This window comes from Pocillopora damicornis, chromosome 14, assembly GCF_964200805.1.
Source record: "Pocillopora damicornis chromosome 14, jaPocDami1.2, whole genome shotgun sequence".
NCBI classification, from domain to species: domain Eukaryota; kingdom Metazoa; phylum Cnidaria; class Anthozoa; order Scleractinia; family Pocilloporidae; genus Pocillopora; species Pocillopora damicornis.
The window spans coordinates 16403432-16424900 of NC_142683.1; the positions used below are offsets into that span (position 1 = coordinate 16403432).

The following is a 21469-nucleotide window of genomic DNA, read 5'->3' on the forward strand; positions in this document are numbered from 1 at the left end:
TGATCTTGTGTGCCCGCGTGATTAAGGCTGCAACTTACCGGCTACACTTTGTCTATAGCCGGTTGTTTGCCTCCGGCCAATTGAGATTTTTAAACTCTACGTTTACCTGCATTGTTTAGTGACAATTTGTGTAAGTGGACAAGAAGAGCCACCTCGAAGAATGTTTTACAGATCAGGTAATATGAACCAGGATGTCCAAAGTGAAATACTTTCTAGAAACCTTTCCAGTTTTTTGAAGCTACGTACTCACTCCCAGCATCTGAAAATGGATGTTCATAACTGGTGCCCTATATATATTTCCATGTTTTTTGATGTCGACAATTTGTTGTGATATCGAAGCTTCAATCCAGCTTAGTTACTTGTTGTCTTTTCATTGCCTGTCCGTCAAACTGTGTAATGAACTTGTGGCCAAAAATTACTTAATGGTCACTGCTTGTGGTCAAAGGTGTAATATCATCTCTTTTGTATCATTCACGGGTCGGATGAGCGAAGCTTACTTTTGGCGAGGAATGTTTGTTAATTTATAGCCAAGTGGTTTCATGCTACGTACGAAGCAGAACTTAGCACTCATATGTTTCTCTCATTTTCATATGTTCGCAAGCAAACTAAGCATCAACGACAAAACAGCTTGCTTGAAGACTTGGTTTTCTTGCGGGAGGACGCGCTCTTTTCATCATTTCCTGAAAAGCTCCCGATCTTTCTCATTCTTCTATCCAGAACCCTTTATTTGCGAGAAGTCTGTGCTAAATTTGTAGGCGCAAGAATTTGTACTATCATTTTTTGTTAGTGTTGGTATTTCATAGTTTCGTGTTAGGTGTTTATTTTCTCGTCTTCCATTAGTGTCCTTTGTCAGTTACCAGTTTTGTACTTGTTATATTTATTTGCATATCGTATATATATTGGTTGCGCGTAATTTATTTGGTTAGTTGTCTAGTTTGTGAAAATGACCGTTACATATCTAGCTCTGGGTTTCATGTTTTCGTCTTTGGTTTGGTCACATTCGTCTTGTAAGTATCCTTGTTTATTTCGCTTTGTCGTTTTCCAGTACTTTCACTCATACGATGTAAGTTATTTTATGCTCATTCGCGTGTTTGTAATTTTGTTATTTTCAGTTACCGTATTCAACAATGTGTCAAGTTTGTTCTAGTAAAGTTTGAAATACGTGTGATTAGCGTTTGCGGCTATATTTTGTAAAAGACGAATCTGGTTTATTGGAAGTTTATGACGATGTCTCGCAACGGTTCTGATGTCTACCTGTCTTATTCGGCCGGGAAGAACGGCCAACCTGCCGAAACCGGTCCGCGTACTCGTAAACCGAATACCTCTTTGGATCAAGAAGGAATCTCTCTTGAACGCATCCGTGAACTCAGAAAGCGGAGAGGAGGAGTGTTGTCTTCGTTAACGTCCAAGCGTCGAGAGATCGATAGTCTTTTAACGGACGAAAATAATTTGGAGAAGGTGAAAGTAAAGCTGTCGGAAATCATGTCGCTATTTCGAAGATTTACCGAGGCTCATGACGCGTATAATGTAGCTCTGGTTGAGGAAAGTCAGAGACAAGAATCAAACCTCTATTTCGCCGACATTGAAAGCAGTTTAGATTTTTTCTGCCGTACGGTCAATGATTGGTTACGTGTCACGGAAGCCAGGCTTCAAGATAACCTGTTAACGCCTGACGACAGCGCTTCTCAAATTGGGTCCGAGGTTCGTAGCAAGTCTAGACCATCCATGTGTGGATCGAGAACGAGTCACTTTTCTAAAACGAGCTCCATATCTGCTGCAAGAGCCAAAGAGGCAGCTCGCATCGCGGAACTTCGAGCGGAGGCACACGCTTTGAAACACCGCCATTCGCTTCAGGAATCGGAGCTACGCCTCAAGAGGCAAGAGTACGACCTGCAGTTGAAGAAAGATGAATTAAACCTCAAAACTGAGTACGCTAAAGCGGTGGCTAGAGAAGAAGCTTACGCTCAAGCTGAAGCGGGTAATTTCGCGCCTAGCAACGTGGCCTCTAGGAATCCTCGTTGTCCCGTTTCAGTCGTATCCTCCATCACTGAAAAGTCAAGGACTGGTGGTTCAAAACGTGAGTCATTTGTACCTGCCGATAAGAAAGAGAAATTGTCTGTGAAGTCAAGTAACCCGGTTAAAGATCATAAGGGTGCTGTGAGTGATTCAAGTTCAAGCTCTGGCAACTCAGGTCTGAGCGACCAGGCCTATGGCATTCTCGTCCAGCAGAACCGAGTAATGGAAGAGTTCGTGAAACAGCAGCAAAGGAACTTGTTGCCCAGGAGACGTGTTCCTGTGTTCAGTGGAGACCCTTTACATTACTGTGCTTTCATTCGCGCGTTCGAGACCGTAATCGAAACTAGAGAACTAGATTACGCTGGGAGACTCTATTACCTCGAACAGCACACAGCTGGCAGAGCTCAAGAATTGGTACAAAGTTGCCTCTACATGAAAGCCGAAGATGGGTACGTAAAGGCAAAGAAACTCTTAGAGAGCAAATTTGGACAGAAGCACAAAATCGCTATGGCATATGTGGATAAAGTCACTAATGGTCCAGTCATCAAAGCTGAAGATGCAGACGCCCTAGAAGGCTTTGCCGTTTTGCTTTCTAGCTGTACAAACACTCTTAAGGCTATCGGCCATTCCAGCAAGTTCGAAAGTCCGGATAGCATGCGGAAGATTATTGAGAGGCTTCCCCCGAAGTTGCAAGCCAGTTGGCGGGACAACGCTGATCGGATCCTCAACTCGGAAGCAAGAGATGTCTGCATTGATGATATTTCACTCTTCGTTGAACAGAAAGCTCGCACCTTGTCCAATCCAGTTTTTGGCAAGCTTCCTTGTTTGGAAAAGGAGAAGAAGAACAGCAAGGATAGGGGTTCGAGATCGAAGTCTGAGAGACCCGGTGGAAAACAGCTAAGCCTCGTCACGATTTCCGAGACGAAATCTGCTCTCAATTCATCTGCTGATGTGTTGAGTGCAGTTCATTCTTCTAAGAAGAACTGTCTGTTCTGTAATGCAGATCACAATCTCACCGAATGTTCCAGTTTCGCCAAAGTACCTCCTACAGATCGTCAGGAGTTTGTCATGAAGCAGAGGCTATGCTTTTCATGCTTAGGTGGGGGCCATCAGTCTAGAAGTTGTCACAAAAGGAAGCCCTGTATTCACTGTAATAAGAGACACGCTACTGTAATGCATGTAGGTGCACCAGAAGCTATTGTTGCGTCCGACCGTGGTAAGGATGGACCTCAGAGCGAGAACAACCAGTCCAGTACTGAGAAGAACAGAGCTGATCACTTTTGTGGCCTAACCACAATGGAGGGTTCCGTGACTGCATTGCCCATTGTTGCTGTGAAGGTCAAAGTCAAAGGAAGTCCTCGGTCCGTGGAGACTTATGCGTTGCTGGATAATGGATCTAACACCACCTTTTGCTCGGCTAGCCTGATGAAACGTCTGAGTGTCAGCGGCAAGGAAATGAAACTCAAGCTAACCACCATGGATAGCTGCAACGATGTGGACAGTCTCGTTGTTACGAACCTGGAAGTTACTGATCTAGACGAGAACGTTGTCATTTCCTTGCCAGAAGTTCTTTCCCGACCTTCTATGCCTGTAGTGAAAGACGAGATCCCGAAACAAGAGGATGTGGAGAGATGGCCGCACCTTCAAGGCTATGTATACCTAGCAGAATTGAATTCCGAGGTGGATCTATTAATTGGTGCAAACGTACCTGAAGCCCTACAACCGAGAGAAGTTGTCCCTGCCTCTGATGGGGGTCCATATGCAACTAGAGTTGATCTTGGCTGGGTTATCAATGGCCCAACTGGAAGAAAGCAAAAGTTTGTCCCATCTTCTAGTTTCTTCGTTAACTGTAAGGAGACTCATCCTATGTGTATAGCATGTGCTGATTTTGCAGATGCCACTCTTTCCGATGGTTTAAGCATGTCAAGGGATGACTTAAAGTTCATGAACATTGTAGAGGATTCAGTTATGCAGTGTGAAGATGGTCATTATCAGGTTTCTCTACCGTTAAGGGACCTCAACTTGCAGATGCCAGCAAACCGGAGTCAAGCAGAACGCCGTGCACTCTATCTTAAACGTAAATTCTCTAAAGATGTGAAGTTTCGCGAGGACTATGTTGCTTGTCTTGAGAAGGTGATCGGTGACGGTTTTGCAGAAAAGGTTCCCCTGGATGTCCTGGAGAGATCAGATGGTAAGGTGTGGTTTATCCCGCACCACGGCGTTTATCATCATAAGAAACCGGATAAAATACGTGTCGTTTTCGATTGCTCAGCCCATTCTCAAGGAACTTCCCTGAATGATGAGCTGTTTCAAGGTCCTGACTTAACCAATAATCTGGTTGGCGTGCTGATCCGTTTCCGTCAGGAGCCAGTCGCAGTCATGGGTGACGTTCAATCTATGTTCCATCAGGTGCGTGTCCCAGAAGTAGATAGAGACCTCCTACGGTTCCTTTGGTGGCCCCGTGGCGACTTCTCTAAGAAATTAGAAGAGTATCGGATGACCGTACATCTGTTCGGTGCGGTTTCGTCTCCCAGTTGTGCTAACTTCGCCATGCGACGGAATGCCGAAGATCATAGGCACGAGTTTTCCCCTGACGTGGTTAGTACTGTCTTGAAGAATTTCTGCGTTGACGACTGCCTGAAGTCCTTACCTTCAGCGGCTGTTGCAATAAAACATGTGGAAGAACTTCGTCGGCTAATGCTGAGGGGAGGTTTCAATTTGACTAAATGGATCAGCAATGACCGCGAAGTCTTGGAATCCATTCCTGTAGAAGCTAGAGCGAAGGGTGTTAAAGATCTGGATCTTGATAACGACGTGCTTCCTGCAGAGAGAGCCCTAGGTGTATCCTGGTTTGTCGAGACAGATACATTTGGTTTCAAAGTGAACATTAAGGAGAAACCCTGTACCAGGCGTGGTATCCTTTCCGTGGTGAGTTCAGTTTACGATCCTCTCGGTATGGCAGCGCCTTTCATCCTTCCGGCAAAACTGCTCCTTCAGGATCTGTGCAGAAAGAGTTTGGGTTGGGATGATGAGATTCCCAGCGACTACCTATCTCGTTGGCGTGTGTGGCTAAATGGTCTACCGAAACTTTCCCAGATGTCAATGGGCCGGTGCGTTAGGCGTGGATCTGGTAAAATTGTGTCAAGTGAGATTCACCATTTCTGTGATGCCTCTCAGTCGGCCTTTGGAGCTGTTTCGTATCTTCGAAAGGTTGACTCCGATGGCCAAATCAACTGTTCTTTCCTTCTCGGAAAATCTCGTCTCGCCCCTTTAAAACAGGTCACTATCCCACGTTTAGAGTTAGCGGCCGCCACTATGTCCATCCGTTTAAACAAAGTTTTGAAGAAGGAGTTGGAGATTCCGATTGATGCAATCACTTTCTGGTCAGATAGCATGACTGTGTTGCGTTACATTGGAAACGAATCCAAGCGCTTCCACACTTACGTCGCCAACCGTGTCACCTTCATTAGAGAGGATTCCAGTCCCTCACAGTGGAGACACATCGACTCAAAGTCTAATCCTGCAGATGATGCCTCACGAGGAGTTACTGCAGAGTCCTTCACTAAGAATGACCGCTGGATAAAGGGGCCGGCGTTTCTGCTGAAACAAAAATCTGAATGGGAAAGGTCCCCTCTGTGCGGCGTAGAACTGGAAGAAGATGACCCAGAGGTGAAACGAGAGCCGAAATCTTTTGTTGTTCACGCGAGTAAAGATTCAAGTATCGTTTCTATCATCCAACGGTTTTCTTCATGGTTCGAATTGTTGAAGTTTATCGCGCTGTGTCTTCGCTGCCAGAGAAGATTTGTGATGAGGAGAAAAGTGTCAAAGGAGAATTGTTTGGATACTGCTGACGCATCTGGAGCGAAATTGATGACAAACGCAGAGCTGGAAGAAGCAGGAAAAGAGATTATCAAGTTCGAGCAGAATCTCACCTTTGCAGAAGAATTAGAAGCCGTTAAGGGAGGTAAATGCGTCAAGGGGTCAAGTGCACTTGCAAGATTAGATCCGATCTTGACCGATGGTCTTCTTCGTGTTGGCGGGCGCCTTAGCAGGGCTACCCTATCAGACGACTCTAAGCATCAGATTATCATTCCTAAAGATTCTCATCTAGCTCGTCTGCTTGTGAACCACTTTCACCAGAAAAGCGGCCATTCTGGTAGAGAATATGTCCTGGCTCTGTTGCGCGAACGTTTCTGGTTGATTCGTGCCAACTCTACTGTTAGAAGTGTGCTTTCATCCTGCTTTGATTGCAAACGACGACAAGGTCCCGTTGGAGAACAAAAGATGGCAAATCTGCCTCGGCCTCGAGTTACACCAGATCAACCCCCCTTCACGTGCGTGGGGATAGATTATTTTGGTCCCTTTCTTGTTCGTCAAAAGAGGAGCATGGTCAAACGTTATGGTGCAATCTTCACTTGTTTGGCACTGCGAGCTGTTCATCTGGAGGTGTGTCACTCACTGGACACTGACTCTTTTGTTCACGCACTCAGACGTTTTATCGCTCGTAGAGGTCAAGTTAAAGAAATTCGCTCCGACAATGGTTCAAATTTCGTAGGAGGTGAAAGGGAGCTTCGTGTCATGATTGACAGCTGGAATCAAGCTAAAATTCATGACGCCCTTCTGCAGAAAAGCATCAAATGGGTTTTTAACCCACCCGGAGCCTCGCATCATGGTGGTGTCTGGGAGAGGCTAATCAGATCTACACGCAAGGTTCTGGGTGCCCTGGTTAAAGAACAAAGTCTCGATGATGAGAGTCTTCAGACCTTGTTGTGTGAATGTGAGAGCATTATCAATGGAAGACCTCTGACCACAGTTTCTGACGATCCAAAGGATTTGGAACCACTATCACCGAACCACCTTCTCCTGCTTCGCAGCGAGACACCTCTTCCTCCAGGCTTATTCTTAAAGAGCGACACATACTCCAGGAGAAGATGGCGGCAAGTACAATATTTGGCTGATGTTTTCTGGGGTCGCTGGAAGAGAGAATATCTCCCTCTGTTGCAATCACGTCAGAAATGGTTTCGACCAAAGAAAAACTTTGCCGTGGGGGACACTGTTATCGTGGTTGACGAAACTTTGCCAAGGAATGCGTGGGCAATTGGTCGGATTACAGAGGTTTTTCCTGACAAATATGGATTTGTCCGCCGTGTCAAGGTTAAAACCAAGACATCAACTTTGGAGCGCCCTATCAGTAAACTATGTCTTCTGGAATCAATTGAACAAGTGGAAGGAAAAATTCATTGACTTTCCTTAATCGTATGATTGCCAAGATTGCGTGACTTTTCTTTGAGGAGAAAGATTTAAATTGACACTTTATAATACTTTGTTGACTCTGTTAGGCGTCTGAACATTAAGTAAAGATCGTCTAAGTTCAATTAGCTTTGTAAAGTTTGCGCCTTTTAGTGTTTTGCTGGTAAATACTTGGATTTAGATCTTCGTATTTAAGGGGCCGGAATGTAGGCGCAAGAATTTGTACTATCATTTTTTGTTAGTGTTGGTATTTCATAGTTTCGTGTTAGGTGTTTATTTTCTCGTCTTCCATTAGTGTCCTTTGTCAGTTACCAGTTTTGTACTTGTTATATTTATTTGCATATCGTATATATATTGGTTGCGCGTAATTTATTTGGTTAGTTGTCTAGTTTGTGAAAATGACCGTTACATATCTAGCTCTGGGTTTCATGTTTTCGTCTTTGGTTTGGTCACATTCGTCTTGTAAGTATCCTTGTTTATTTCGCTTTGTCGTTTTCCAGTACTTTCACTCATACGATGTAAGTTATTTTATGCTCATTCGCGTGTTTGTAATTTTGTCATTTTCAGTTACCGTATTCAACAATGTGTCAAGTTTGTTCTAGTAAAGTTTGAAATACGTGTGATTAGCGTTTGCGGCTATAAAATTCTCATGGTCAGTGGTCAGCGCATCGTGGTGGCCAAAGCAACCGACAGCCCTACACTGGTTTACCTGCGGAAAGACGCACCCTTTTGTTTTTCCTGATAAGCTCCCGATCTTTCTCAGTCTCGTTTCTTGGACTTGTCTGTTGCTTTTGCAATCGCTTTGAGTAAATTAGAGCTTGAGGTAGTCAATGGGCGAACGTTTATTAAAATCTGTCAATAACCTCCTCTCCAGCAGTCTGCGCACTCGGGCAGTTTCCCGCGCTTTCCTGAACCAGAGCAAAGGCGCCTGAAAACGAGGCAGAAGTTACGTATACTTGCTAATCTGTTGATTAGTTTATTATCTCGTCTGTTACGTCATCACGACGTGCGAAAATTACAACCCGTCATTATAACTTTCCGTTGGTTGGAGTTAGGCGCTTCATAAGTCATTCGGAGGAAAATTAAAGAAAGTGATGGAAGCAATCAAAGAGATGAGCCCTGTAAACGTGAGTACTATTCGTTGTTAATTTTTTTGTACTTAGGGTGGTTAAAATAAGCTCCTAGCTATATTTCGTCGGACACATTCGGAATTTGTCGTGTGCCAGGCCTTTGGGCTCCTGCATACATAAAGTTGAGTTGTCTTTATATTAGAAGAAAAAGAAGAATTCATATGTGTTGGAAGAGGAAGCCAAGAGACAAAGCGTAGGGAATGAAGGACCAGGTGTAAACACAAGGAAATTTGACGCCAAGAATAAATAGCTGAATAATGGCAAAGGGTTAGCTAAAAGTAATATTAAAATTATTTTCAAGACAACATAGCACTATGGAAAACATTGCAAGATGGAATATCTCAACAAGAAGGTTTTTGTGCTATAGAGCGGTATTTTTGCGCGCGCTTACAGGCTGGAGACTTATTTACTAGCGAGGTTTCGTCTATACTGAATTGCTAATCTCATTCGTTATTCTTTTTGTTTGAAATAACTTTTTCAATTTTTTGGGGATGATCGCCACCCTTTGCTTAAAAAGAATCTTCTCAAGAAAAGTGTCAGGGCACGGCGTGGACCCTGGTTACGAGTCAAAACATTGTCTTTACAGGGGAGGGGCAGGGAATAAATTTATGGCTAAAACATGGCGAACTTTTCTAACGATCCCAATCGATCGTCTGGCAGACGTTATGAAAGGAGAGTATTGGACAGAGTATCTCTGTCCAAAAACGTGAAGGAGAACTCTAAGTGATCGATAGAGAGGAAAGCAATCTTCAGCTGCTCGTTCATTTTCTTCAAACGTTCACTTTAGTATGGCGGCCGTTTCTTTGTCGAATTGCTTGACACTCAATTTGTATGGTGAGGGTCTCATTGTCTTTATCTTTATAACAACTTTATTGGGTACGTCTACGGATAGACGGACGCCAAATGGGTTAGTGCAGCGGGACATGGAGTCCCATACGGGGCACTACCCCTCTTAAATCCACCCAACCCAACCCAGGGGAGGACATCCATCACACAGTAATCTCGTGCGTGGGAAATTAACGTCTCCTACCCCAAACCCTGCAGGAGACGGGACCTCCGGCTTAACGTCTTATCCGAGAAGACGAAGCAAGGTGAGTGAAGCGGCTTGCTTAAGGCCACAACGTAGTGCTCCGGCCAGGACTCGAACCCGGGCCGTCCGACCCAGAGTCCAGCGCTCAGACCACTGGACCACTCACGCCTCCAAAAAGATCAGGGCTTCAACGGTTTGTCGTTGTCGATTGTCGTACAAATGCAATAATCTACCTTCTTTAAGAAAGAGCGCAGTTGGATTATTTTACACATTGTAATGGCGCACTTTTTAGCTTATTTTCAACATTTCCCAATTGGAAACTAACTAACCTTGTCTAAAGTGCACTAGATTCTCCTTATTTTCAAAGCCTGTTTATCAAATCTCTTTGAGTCCACTATGCATAAACCTATAAGGATTTACCAGCTTTTCTTTTACCAGTCTGTATGTTGTGACAGAACTCTAAAGAATTAAGATTTAGTGTGTATATCATACATGAACTACTTGAACCTCTAAAGGAATCAAGACCAGGGTAATAGTTTCTACTTTACTTTTCTAAAGTGACTTTTCTCCTTTTAAATAATTATGTAAAAAACATTTAATTTTTTTCATTTTAAACCTGATGCATTAGCTGCCTTAAAGCTAGGAGCCTATTAAGTACCAGGTTCTTGAGTTTAAATATAGAATTATGTGTGCACCGGCTGGCTTTAAATGGGGTTTTAAATAAGTGTAGTGCATGCTGTGCCTCAGGAACAATTTGTATTAAAAGAATCAATCATAACATTTAAATGCCTTTTTTAATCAATCATTGTCATTAATATTATAACAGCAAATGGGAAGTTTATTTATACTTTCTCTTTCACAGTTTTTAAGCTAAGAAATAATTATAATGATTTATTACTTTCAGAATGCTACTCCCAGTTCTAGGGAGCCAATGAAAATCAATGAACAGCAGCTTGACCTTTACATTGAGAGAATAATAGAAGCTGCTGCATCAAGCTTGGGGGACGTTGTTGTAAGGGTATCAAGCAGCACTAAACAGTCAGAGAAAGATTTTGGTAATAGAAGTGCATCATCTTTAAATGTGTGTGGAATCTTGACATCATCCTATAGGGAAGTGACACCAAGTGAGAGTCTTACTGTAGTCTGTGAGCCTGAGGGAGGAACTCCAGTCCATGTCCCCAGTCAAGAAGGTAATTACTGCTGTTTCATGAGTATGCTCTATTGGAAGTTCAGCCATGGCTGCCATTAGCCTTTTGTAACCCAGGTGGAATATTATCCCAATCTGTACTTACTTAGGATAGTTAACTTTTTGTCTTAATGCAGTCTTTGAGCCTGGAGGAGGAACTCCAGTTCCAGCTCAGAAATATGAGGCCTCCCCAGCAATCGATGCCCCCAGTCAAGAAGGTAATTACTGCTGTTTTAAATGAGTATGTTCTATTGCAAGTAGTTCAGCCAAGGGCTGCAGTTAGCCTTTTGTATATTCCAGTTGGAACATTCTCTCAATCTGTTATTACTTAAGATAGTTAACTTTTGTAAAATTTGCCAGTGTTTTAACTCTTTAACTTAAATATCTGAATGTTAATTCTCCCCACTAGCTGCTACACATTTCCTTGTAAATCAGTTATGAGTATTTGATTAGATCAAGGTAAAAAGTTCTACCAGATACAAAGTTTGAGAATTCTCACTACCTGTTTGCTGGATAATGTGTGAATATTACAGGAAGAAGTAACATGTTAAATAGGGTAAAGCTGAAGAAGGAGTCATCTGCAATTATTATGCATTTGTAGACTCAGTATAAACCTCGCCATGAGTGAAATATAGTTGATGTTCTATCATGGGGAATAATCAAGGAATTTTCTGTGAATGTTTACATATCTACTAAACATAAAAATAAACATTCAAATTGTCAACCATTTGATCTCTTCATAGTGCTTGTTCAGGAGAGCTTTGACCCCCCTGTTGATCAACCTCCCCAGTCCCCATCATCACCTGAGCCCAGCGGAAAGAAGATTGGAAGTAGAAAGTTCAATGGAACTTGCATTTGGTATAAAAGAACCTTTGATTTATTTAATTTTGTACATTCATTCATTAAATTTTATTAATTTTATTTTCACCTTCATTTGCCAATTGATGATGTAGGAGTGTCCTTTGGCAAGTGGTGGCTGTTGATTTTCCTTGGGATAACCTAAATTATCAGTGGGCTCATTAACAGTCACCCTAGGCTTATGAGAAGGAAAATGTTTACTATAGAATAAGTAATGTAGACAGTTAACCTGTTTAAAAATCAAGACAGTGGTTGAGAAGTTCAATCAACATGGGCTGATCATTGATTAATGATTGAATGATTTTATTCTTGATTAGAAATCCTGCTGGTTCAAATGGCCATGAAAGTCTTCAGCGGTTAGGCCAACAACAGAGGACATTGAGAAAGATAAATTGTAATGTAAGTATCTTTGTGGTGAAAAATTTAGGGCATTAAATTCTATCATGCTCAGGGTTTTACTGACAGAAAGCCCTTGTATCTGATGAGTATTTTCCTATGAATTGATAGATAAAATACCAAAAGGTGGAAGGTTTTTTTTTATGTTAACCATTTTGTATTGCATGAGATTTCAACTGCAAGGTGTGTGAAAAGTTGTGTGATTGTCTGGGTTAATTGAGATAATTAATGTATAATTAATTTAAGGATTTCCTCTGATGCATTAACTACAATTGAATTAAAAGGAAATGTCACTATTTAACCAAAATTTTTCAAACCATGCAGACTCACAGGTTGAAGTACATCGCATTGCTTTGGAGCAATCTCATCTTACTTGTGATGAATATGATGTCAGCTCTTTCTTCACAAAAAGTGGTGAGTGATTGAAATCCCAAGGGCTTGAGTGTTTGGTTCATGTAGTTTAAGAAAATAAGTCTTAAAAGTGGTATGATAATCTTTTCTGAAAGGAGTTTTCAATATTTCTTTATTCAGGTCACTGTGATGAATCAGGCAATGATGTTTTCCTTTTGAACATTGGGAAGGTATCTTTGGTATCAAAACTGTTCCGAAGGTCAAAATCAAAGACGCTCACTGACAATCTCTGCTCCCAAGTGAGAGTATTTCTTTAATTCTATGTTAATGACTAAACTATGTTAATGACTAATTATGTTATCCAAAAGAAAACTTTCTAAGGTGGTAATTAGATGCACACTCTGCTCAGGATATTTGGGATCCAGTTGAAAGTGCAGTGTAGATACCCACATGATGGTTATATACAATTCAGTTATTCCTTGTTGTGCAAAATGCATTGAAATTGAGGTAAATTTTTTGTTTCCTTTAATACAAGATTTTACATCTTGTATTACCAATCATTAACGACATGTGGGTTAATCATCTTTGTTTGATCTCTGAATTCAGAAATGTAGAAGTCAGTGACAAGATTTTTCCTGATGTACTCAGTACATCAAGAAAAATCTTGTCACAGACAACTTCACAGTTGTTATTCATGGAAAGGAAGATGGTGTAAAGCTTTATTCATTATAACTATAATGTGGGTTAATCATCTTTGTTTGATCTCTGAATTCAGAATGTAGAAGAGCACATCAAGAAAAATCTTGTCACTGACAAATTCACAGTTGTTATCCATGGAGAGGATGATGGTGAAAACCTTTGTTCGATTCAATTGGCAAAGAAATTTACAAACTATTAAAGAATATGTAAGAGAAGTTTGTACTGATGGAAACATATACCTACCTCAAATATTAGCAACCAAATCAACAAAGTCAGATGATAAATTTGGTAAATTATACTGGTACTGGTAAAAAGCACCTTATGATGCTGATAACTTTGCACATCAGTGGATGTATTACAATTATTTTGCTGATAGAGTACAGAATATGGTTTTATCTGACAGATTTTAGTAAATAAATGATATAAATTACACTGTAATGTCTTATTCATTGCTTTTTTTCTGCAGGTTCTTTGAAGAATTGAACTTTTGCATCATTTTAAAGGCTATAAATTCACCCTGAAAGCTGTTTTCAAGCTTGCCAAACCATTCATCCTGTGAGTAAAAGAAACAAATAGTTTATTTTATAACTGAAAAATATGATAGTGCTTGATTTTTTATATTCTTGTAAAATGGAAACCAAGTGGATTTAATAAAAGTGATTTACTGCACTTGCTTGTTTGAGTTCATAAAACTAAAGCCACTGACATTAAAAAATGCAATCAGAAAAAAAGCAGAGACTGTTAGAAAGAGATTATCTGGTTTCATTAACTGAGTTAATAACATAAATTAGCCATTGTAAAGAATTTCTAAAGCTGATGTTTCAAGTGTTGTAGTCCTTTGTAAGAGCAAAAGAAGGAGTCTATTAGAACTGAAAGATAAAGCATGACTGTGAACTGCCTATAGAAGGGTTACATGAGATTGAACACATTGTAATATATTCATGTTATACATGTGAATGGCTGGTAAGTACTTCAAGTAACAGCAAGATTTAAAAGAAATTTTCATTGGAAAACATCTGTCAAAAATGGGAAGTTATTAAGTTTTACCATAATGCCTGTCATTTGCTGACAGTGTTCATCTTTTTCTAGGAACAATGTGAAGTGAAAGATTTCTATGGTAAATGATGTTGGTGAACTTGTTTTGTTCCACAGTAAGTACTTCATTAAAAGCTGTATGAAGTATATGCTAGAAAAGAATATGAATGCATTTGTTTAGCATTTTCAAATATTGGAATGGCATAGCAATGAAGGTAATAACTTTGATGTTGTGATGTACTGGATTGCATTACATTCTATGACATTTAATTAGTGGGTACAAATTATGACAAGTGTAATTGAAAGTTAAAGTGAAGAAGAAGTGAAAACAATTTTAGATTCAAAACTCCTTGGAAAGCTTATTGTTATATTAGCATTTAATGTGTTAAATTATGAGTGTTTTTCAGTTGATTTCCTTTTTGTTTTGTTTTAGGTATTCTGGACACAATTCTGGAATACCTAAAGCATGCTAGTTTCTACAGATACCATGTTGGGGTTGGGGGGGAAATTGTTTCATATTGTCTTTTCTTTGTTTATATTTTGTAAACAGAGATTCAAGTTCTGTCAGATTTTGCTATACTTCAATACACCATGTCAAGGATGGGAGGGGGGGGGGGGTTTCTTATTGTCTTTTCATTCTGCATACCAATGTTGCATGCCACCCATGGCAGATCAGTTGTCAAGCTGTTGCACAGTGATTGACATACAAAAGTACTTTAGAGATTAGAGGTTTCTCATTGTCCTTGTTTGGCCTACAGTAACAAGATCATGTCAGTTTTACCCAATTTCTTCCAGCTATGTCTCTGTTGTGATCATTAGGAAGCACTGAAAGCAAGAGCACTGAAGATGCATGGTAGGGGATCTTTGAGGATTTTCAAATTGTAGGGGCTTTTTTAAGGATTTTCAAATTTAATAGTATCTTCAAGAGAATAAGTCATGACTAAGTTTTAGTCCTTTTAACATGGAGGAGTGCATAATGTTACCGCCATCAAGATCAATTGTGTCTCCTAGTGTTACATCAAAAACTGGCTGCAAAGAACATTGCATGCTTTTTTTTGCAGAGATCCTTGAGGATCTCTTTAAGAAGAGAAGCATAACAACAGCTCTCTCTGTATTCATCATTTTATTTAGTACTGAATATGACAGCAACCAATGACTGTCAATCATGCAGACTGTTACATAGCTAATCATTATAACAAGCTGGGCATATTTTTTCTCATTTTTGTAAACTGAAATATATATTTACTTATTATTTGTAAAAAAAGAGGTGATTATCACCAAAGCAGACTGTTAAACATGCTTACAGCCAGAGTTACAGATAAGAACTTTCATGAGAAGTAGGGCATATACTATCTCTTAATTTTTGTCAACGTAACATAATCATAAAGGGTCCAATTAAAATGCAAGATAATTACTTCAAATTTTGCCAGACTTCTTTCAAAGATGTATATTCTCTGACATTGAGGAAATCTTTATATCCCTGACTTTTCCCAGAACTTGCAGCAACCATGAACCATGCTTCTGGTGTAAAACTATTGGTGGAATTAGTTCCCACCGACCCCAAGTATTTCCCTGTGTTATTCCCTGTATGTACACACAAGAACATGTGAAACACCTTCTGCAGTCGCTATCAAATAAAACCAGCAGTGTTTTCAAATCAAATGTGCACCAGGGAAATCCAAAATGGCGGACGAAGTTCAAGAAGACCTGCAAAATAAGGCGTTTCGGTGTCATTAGCCTCCAATATCCATCGTGTTTTATTTTGTTTGTGTCTCCAAGATGAAGACAAGATTTACCACCATTGATCCTTGTGCAGTGATCACAGAGCTGTTTCATTCACTAGTTTGTCAAATCTTTTTAGCTTTAAGACAAAAATGCAAGAGTTTTTAATTAAATAAACACTGTATTGGCAAAGCTGCACATTCACAGCACTTATTATTTTTTAAATACTGTTGTAAGTAAGGTGGCTCTACCCCATAAGCCCAGTGGCTTCCTGATATACGTGACGAATGAGGAAAGTTTTCTTACAGGTTTGAGTGAAGGTAAGTCCTGATCCTTACTTCTTTTGTAAAACAGCTAGATAGTGACTAAACATATCTGACACCACTTGACCTTGCTCATCGAGCTTAGGGAACTAAAATACTCATGCTGAAATTTTGCTTTGCATTCCGCTTTGAGCTCTTAATTCATCCAGCTCAAAATAATATTCTCATCATAATTAATGGAAAGTAATGGTGTAGCAGTTAAGAGCTGGATTCAAATGTACATCAAGTTGGACTCAACTTCTTAATTAAAGTCAATTGAGACAATATTGAAATTCATTTGACCTTAGAGTGTTGAGTTCTTTTATTATTATTATTATTATTATTATTATTATTATTATTATAGCACAGCTATCATATCTAACCTCTCATAATTGCCTCAAGGAAAGTTGGAGTTAACTCAATGGCTGCTTCTGCATCCCCATGCAGTGAATATACTGATGATTTCCTGTTATTGAAATAAATATCTCTGATCAGCCATACACGTAGCATTTTAACCAACCACCATTACAACAATTTTAGGGAAAACTTGTGATGCTCATTGATATCTGGGGTAAGAGGTTACTTCTTTGTATGTTTAAGAGGCCAAGACAAGGCCTACATTCAAAATTATCACCTTTTTCAGAAACTACTATTAACAGCCCAATAGCTTCAAAAGGGAAAAAATGCATATTAAAGCTCTCATCATCTTACCAAGTTTAGAATGTGCAATAGCCCTGTTGTTGTGCAGTTTGGCCTTCAGTTCTTTCTTATTGCAGTTCATTTTAATCCCTTTGGTGTAAAATTGAATAGCATTGATGAAATCTCCTTTCTTGAAGGTCTCATTTCCTTTATTCCTATAAACATCTGCTGTGGCTGCAAAGAAAAAAAAAAGTCTGTGGTTGTAGTTAATAATTATAAGTGTATATAAGCAGAGCTGCCAAGATCTGGAGATTCAAAATCTGCAGACTTTTCCTATAGTGCCAGATACCACTTTTGCATCTGCCTGACTTAATCTATCCCCTGAAAAGCTTAGATAATGTGTGCAGTCCCCTCCCCCCTCCCCCCTCCCCCTTCACAGGAAAGACCCCTCTCAGTAAATTCATGAGAGATTTTTTGGTTGAAAGTTCAACCGATCAGACTCAGTTACTGTTGTGGTTGTTGTTTAGAAGAAAGTGTAATCCCTACTTTGAAACAGTCCAAGTGCAATCAAGAAAATTAAGATAAGAACCCTAATATTAATAAAAGGGCAGATAACATTAGATGTAGGAAATCTGGAGTTCAAATGTGATGTTTTTGTGTGGAGCTGAACCAAATCCTCTTTTATCTTGAAAGTTTGATGACCCATCTGGGAGACCCTCAGAGTCTGCTTCAGTGACTGTGAGACTCCCTGATAATCAGGGAGAGTTGGCATAATTATAGGTGTAGAAGAGTCTTCTGCTTTCAATACATTTAGATGGTTAATGAGTTGATAAGATCCAAATGTTGCCATCATTAAACAACCAGAAGTAATATTACTTAATATAGACAAACAGTATGTCATTGCCTAAATGATAAGAAAAATGATAAAAAAGATGATAGTTATGATAATGCTTATAATGTGGGTAACAATGGTGATGATGATTAAGCATAAAACCTAAACCTTATAGACTTTTCCCTTCTAAGCCATTTGTTAGTAAAAGTGCATTGTTTACCTTAAACACCTCTACAGTTAGAGATCAATATAACACTTGTATTCTATTATAAAGTCTTGATGCTTCTGATTCAAATTCCCCAATGTAGTCAGGCAAGGTTCAAACCCCCCCCCCTTCCCTTGTTTGGCTTGGATGAAAATTGATCAAATGCTTGTGGGTTGCCCAGGGGAAAAGGAAGGGGGGGAGGTTGAAGCTTTCAATTGATTGTTGCATTATAATGGGAAGATGATGATGATGATGATGGTAACTATGATGCAAACTTACAAAATGGATGTTGTACCATGATCAAATAAAGAATTTACTTATTATAACTTTGTGTACAGTGTACTTGCTTTGCACTTTTAGAAAAGAAAATAACAAAGGTTTCTGTGTCATAGATCCTCTAAATGAACAGCATATTGTAATCATAGAAGAGAGTCATAACTGGCCAAATATCTTTTAAAGTATTAATACAGTACAGTGTATAATTATATCCTTCTCCACATCTGCTTACATTCTTGAAAATGGTGGAATAGAAGAAGTTCTGACAATAACTGAAGCTGAAGCTCAACAACAACAACAACAACAACAGCATTTATTTAAACACGATAAAAAATTCAGCAAAAGCTGATGTGGTCGTGTACGGACAATAAAACTAAATTCCTAACTAAATCCAATAAAACTAAATTCCTAACTAATTATAAGAAGACTAATGTAAGATTTCTACATATTTTCAACAATAAAAATTCTACATAGTACATCATTATAACATACGTGGCTTAAAAATACACTTGAGTGACTTTTTAAAAGCGTCAACGTCTTGAATTGATCTCATTTGATTTTCCAGAGCGTTCCACCGAGTAATTGACTTGTATGAGCATGATTTCTTGACCATATCGGTCTTAGGTCTAGGTAACTTAAATGTCATTTTCCTCCTGAAGTCGTAGCTACTTACATACTTTTCAAAGTGACGACTCATGGGACGTGGCAAAAGATTATAATAAGCCTGATGCGCTAAGATTAGTAATCGTTTCTCATACATAATCTCTAAGGTATTCCATTTTACTGTGGCAAGAACCTCCTTGCTTGGAGTACACCAATCCAAGTTAAATATTATTTTCGCCGCTCTAACATGTATAGATTCTAAGCTTGAGAAAAATACTCGACCACAAGAGCCCCAAACTAACATACCATATGTCACAGACGGCAGAATAACCTTAAAATAGAAATCAATTCTTGCCTGTATAGGAAGGAAATACAAGGATTTAAGTAAATTCAACTTCTGCGTATATGACTTAGCTAACTCCGATACATGATGATCCCATTTAAGAGCATTATCTATCTGAACACCTAGGCATCTTGCAGAAACAACCTCCCCGACAACATAATCACCTATCTTAATAGCTTGTTTTGGCCCAGTAAATTTTCCGCGTCCACCAAGCAATATATATTCCGTCTTGGTGGGATGTGGAGTGAGACAGTTCTCGCAACACCATGTATATAGCCTTGCTAGTACTTCATTCAACTTGGAGGCCACCAGATCGTAGGTCGGAGCTGAGACATAGACGGTGGTATCGTCTGCGTACATGTGAAGCTGTGGGTCACCATCTATTCCCTCAGTGATATTGGGCAGATCATTACAGAAGATGGAAAACAGGGTAGGGCCCAGCACCGACCCTTGAGGTACACCAAAAGTAACTGGCATAGCTTGAGATTGACACCCATTAATCGTCGTTACTTGCGTTCTTCCAGAGAGGTAATCTCTTATCCAACACCACAAGTCCCCAGCTACACCAAGACTTTGAAGTTTTCGGAGCAGAATGGAGTGGGGAATTGCGTCAAACGCCTTACGAAAGTCTACAAAAACCACGCCTACAACATGTTTCTTGTCGATCGCTTGTCTCCAGTCATCCGTTATTTTCACTAACAACAGCTCGGTGGAATGACCTTTTTTATACGCCCACTGGTGAGGGTTCCCAAGTCCTTGTTCAGTGACATGCGTGGTAATAGTTGAGGCCACCATAGACTCCATCAGTTTTCCTGGTACACTTAATAGCGAGATAGGCCTGTAATTTTGCTTAACGGTTTCATCGTCACTTTTATAGAGAGCTGAGATGTTTGCAGCCTTCCAAGTAGTCGGTACGCTGTTGCAGGTGGCGCTTATTTGAAAAACAGACAATAAAGATGGAATAATTGAGTCACCGGCAAACTTTAAAAGTTTTGGAGCAACTCTGTCGGGCCCAGAGGCTTTATCGGCTCTCAACTTAGCCATCGAACTAACAATAACCTCCTGCGATAAATTTATGTTCATAACACAAGGCGTGACGGTAGATACATGAATGTTACTTTGTGTCGAGTTGGTATTCGGCAATTCGTTGGCCAGTTTTTCGCCTATAGTTGAGAAATGTTCATTAAGTATGTTCGCTTTGTCCAGATCGGAGGTGACAACTTTTCCATCCGCATTCCTGATCCCTAATATCGGGGTAATCGATTTGCCATTTGTCGCATTTTTTACCAGTCTCCAGTAGGATTTACAATCCTTCACTTCATTGAACAGTTCCAAATAGTATCTGCTCTTAGAAAGCCTCACTTCCCGTGTTACTTTATTCCGCAACTCCGAATACTCAGCCCACAGGTCTGGATCACCCAGACGTTGTGCCATTTTAAGCATTTTGAAACGTTTATTCATCAAGTGCCGTATTTGCGGTGTTATCCAAGGTACCGAGACGCTCCTAATTTTAACTTCCCTGTAAGGCGCATGCACCTGACAGATATCTTTGAATATGCGTGACCACGCCCAATAGCAATCGTCTGGATCGTTAAACACTGAACATACTGACCACGGGGCACTCTCGATATCCTTCACAAAAGTAGCTTGATCAAATCTTTTGAAGGTGCGGGCCCTGACTATCTTTGGAGGCGGCCTTTTTATTTTGGACCATATTGTAGCAAGAACCAGCTTATGATCTGAGATTCCCAACTCAGTTGTTTTAATAGTTCCTTTGATAATCTCCGGCTTGCTGGTAATAACCAAGTCAATCAGTGTTTTTGTCTCACTTGTAACTCTTGTTGGCTGGCTCCTATCGTTCATTACGCTATAGCTGAATTGCTGGAGTATATCTTGTAATCTTCTACCGGCGTATGATGTAACACCCTTGTAGCTACGAAAATAGTCCGAGTTAAAATCACCGACAAGCACCACATTCCTGTGCCTAAGCCACATTTTCTCCAGACAATCACAAAATCGTTCGTAGAACTGGAAGTCAGAAGGAGGTCGATAACAATTTCCTAATATCAACGCAGACGAATTATGCATAATTTTGATCCAGATTAATTCAACATCAGGGGGCTCTAGGGATTTGAGCCTTGAATAACAAATATGGCTCGCAATGTAAATCAAGCAGCCACCTCCATCCTGTCCCGTATTTCTGTCCCTTCTAACAATCTTATAGTTATCCACATGTAGTTGCTTGTTCGATATTCTCGCGTCTAAAAATGTTTCGGTAATTGCTAAAATGTCGAAACGACACACTTTAAGTAATAGTTTGATTTCATCCATCTTATTCCTCAAGCTTCGAACATTCAATTGTGCTATACTGAAATTATTTGAGCCACGGTTGATTTCACTCGCAAAGTTGAGTAAATAATCTTCACCTTCCGTAGATATGCCTCGCCATCCCGGATTTAACTCTACATCACCAGAAAGTAAAAGTATCTGTGTAGTAGCCACAGAGTTTGCATAGTACAAAACTCTGCATGAACTCCAGGAACTCTTGCGTTTACAAAAACCGCCAGAAGTCGCGGGCTTGAAGTTTTTGTCGCCG

General features: G+C 40.1%; 2 protein-coding genes and 1 long non-coding RNA gene across 13 annotated transcripts in view; 2 read left to right on the plus strand and 1 right to left on the minus strand.

The window, feature by feature from the left end:
• The first annotated feature begins 756 nt into the window (after positions 1-756).
• LOC149034740 (uncharacterized) lies at positions 757-7260 on the plus strand. The gene has a single exon (XM_089193794.1). It carries the CDS (start codon positions 1222-1224, stop codon positions 7258-7260), a length of 6039 nt encoding a protein of 2012 aa, XP_089049920.1. The 5' UTR covers positions 757-1221.
• Positions 7261-7930: 670 nt separating this feature from the next.
• Positions 7931-15372, plus strand: LOC149034741 (uncharacterized). Of its 10 annotated transcripts, XM_089194412.1 has the most exons (10): positions 7931-8393; positions 10331-10616; positions 10750-10830; positions 11356-11470; positions 11788-11869; positions 12191-12280; positions 12398-12516; positions 13383-13471; positions 14006-14067; positions 14747-15372. In XM_089194412.1, coding segments are annotated over exons 1-5 (516 nt in total). In that variant the 5' UTR covers positions 7931-8360; the 3' UTR covers positions 11789-11869; positions 12191-12280; positions 12398-12516; positions 13383-13471; positions 14006-14067; positions 14747-15372. The 10 variants fall into 10 exon arrangements, with proteins under 10 accessions (XP_089050538.1, XP_089050536.1, XP_089050537.1 ...); XM_089194410.1 differs by having other exon boundaries at positions 12398-13471; XM_089194411.1 differs by having other exon boundaries at positions 12398-13471; positions 14771-15372.
• Positions 15058-21469, minus strand: part of LOC149034742 (uncharacterized) — a 367942-nt gene continuing 361530 nt past the window's right edge. The window contains exons 5-6 of one of the 2 annotated variants that reach the window (XR_016183093.1): positions 16359-16441; positions 15058-15658 (exon numbers count right to left, since the gene is read on the minus strand). This is a non-coding gene — a long non-coding RNA (uncharacterized LOC149034742). Of the gene's footprint in view, positions 15813-16358; positions 16442-21469 lie in introns of both variants that reach the window. The other variant, XR_016183095.1, reaches the window with a different exon arrangement.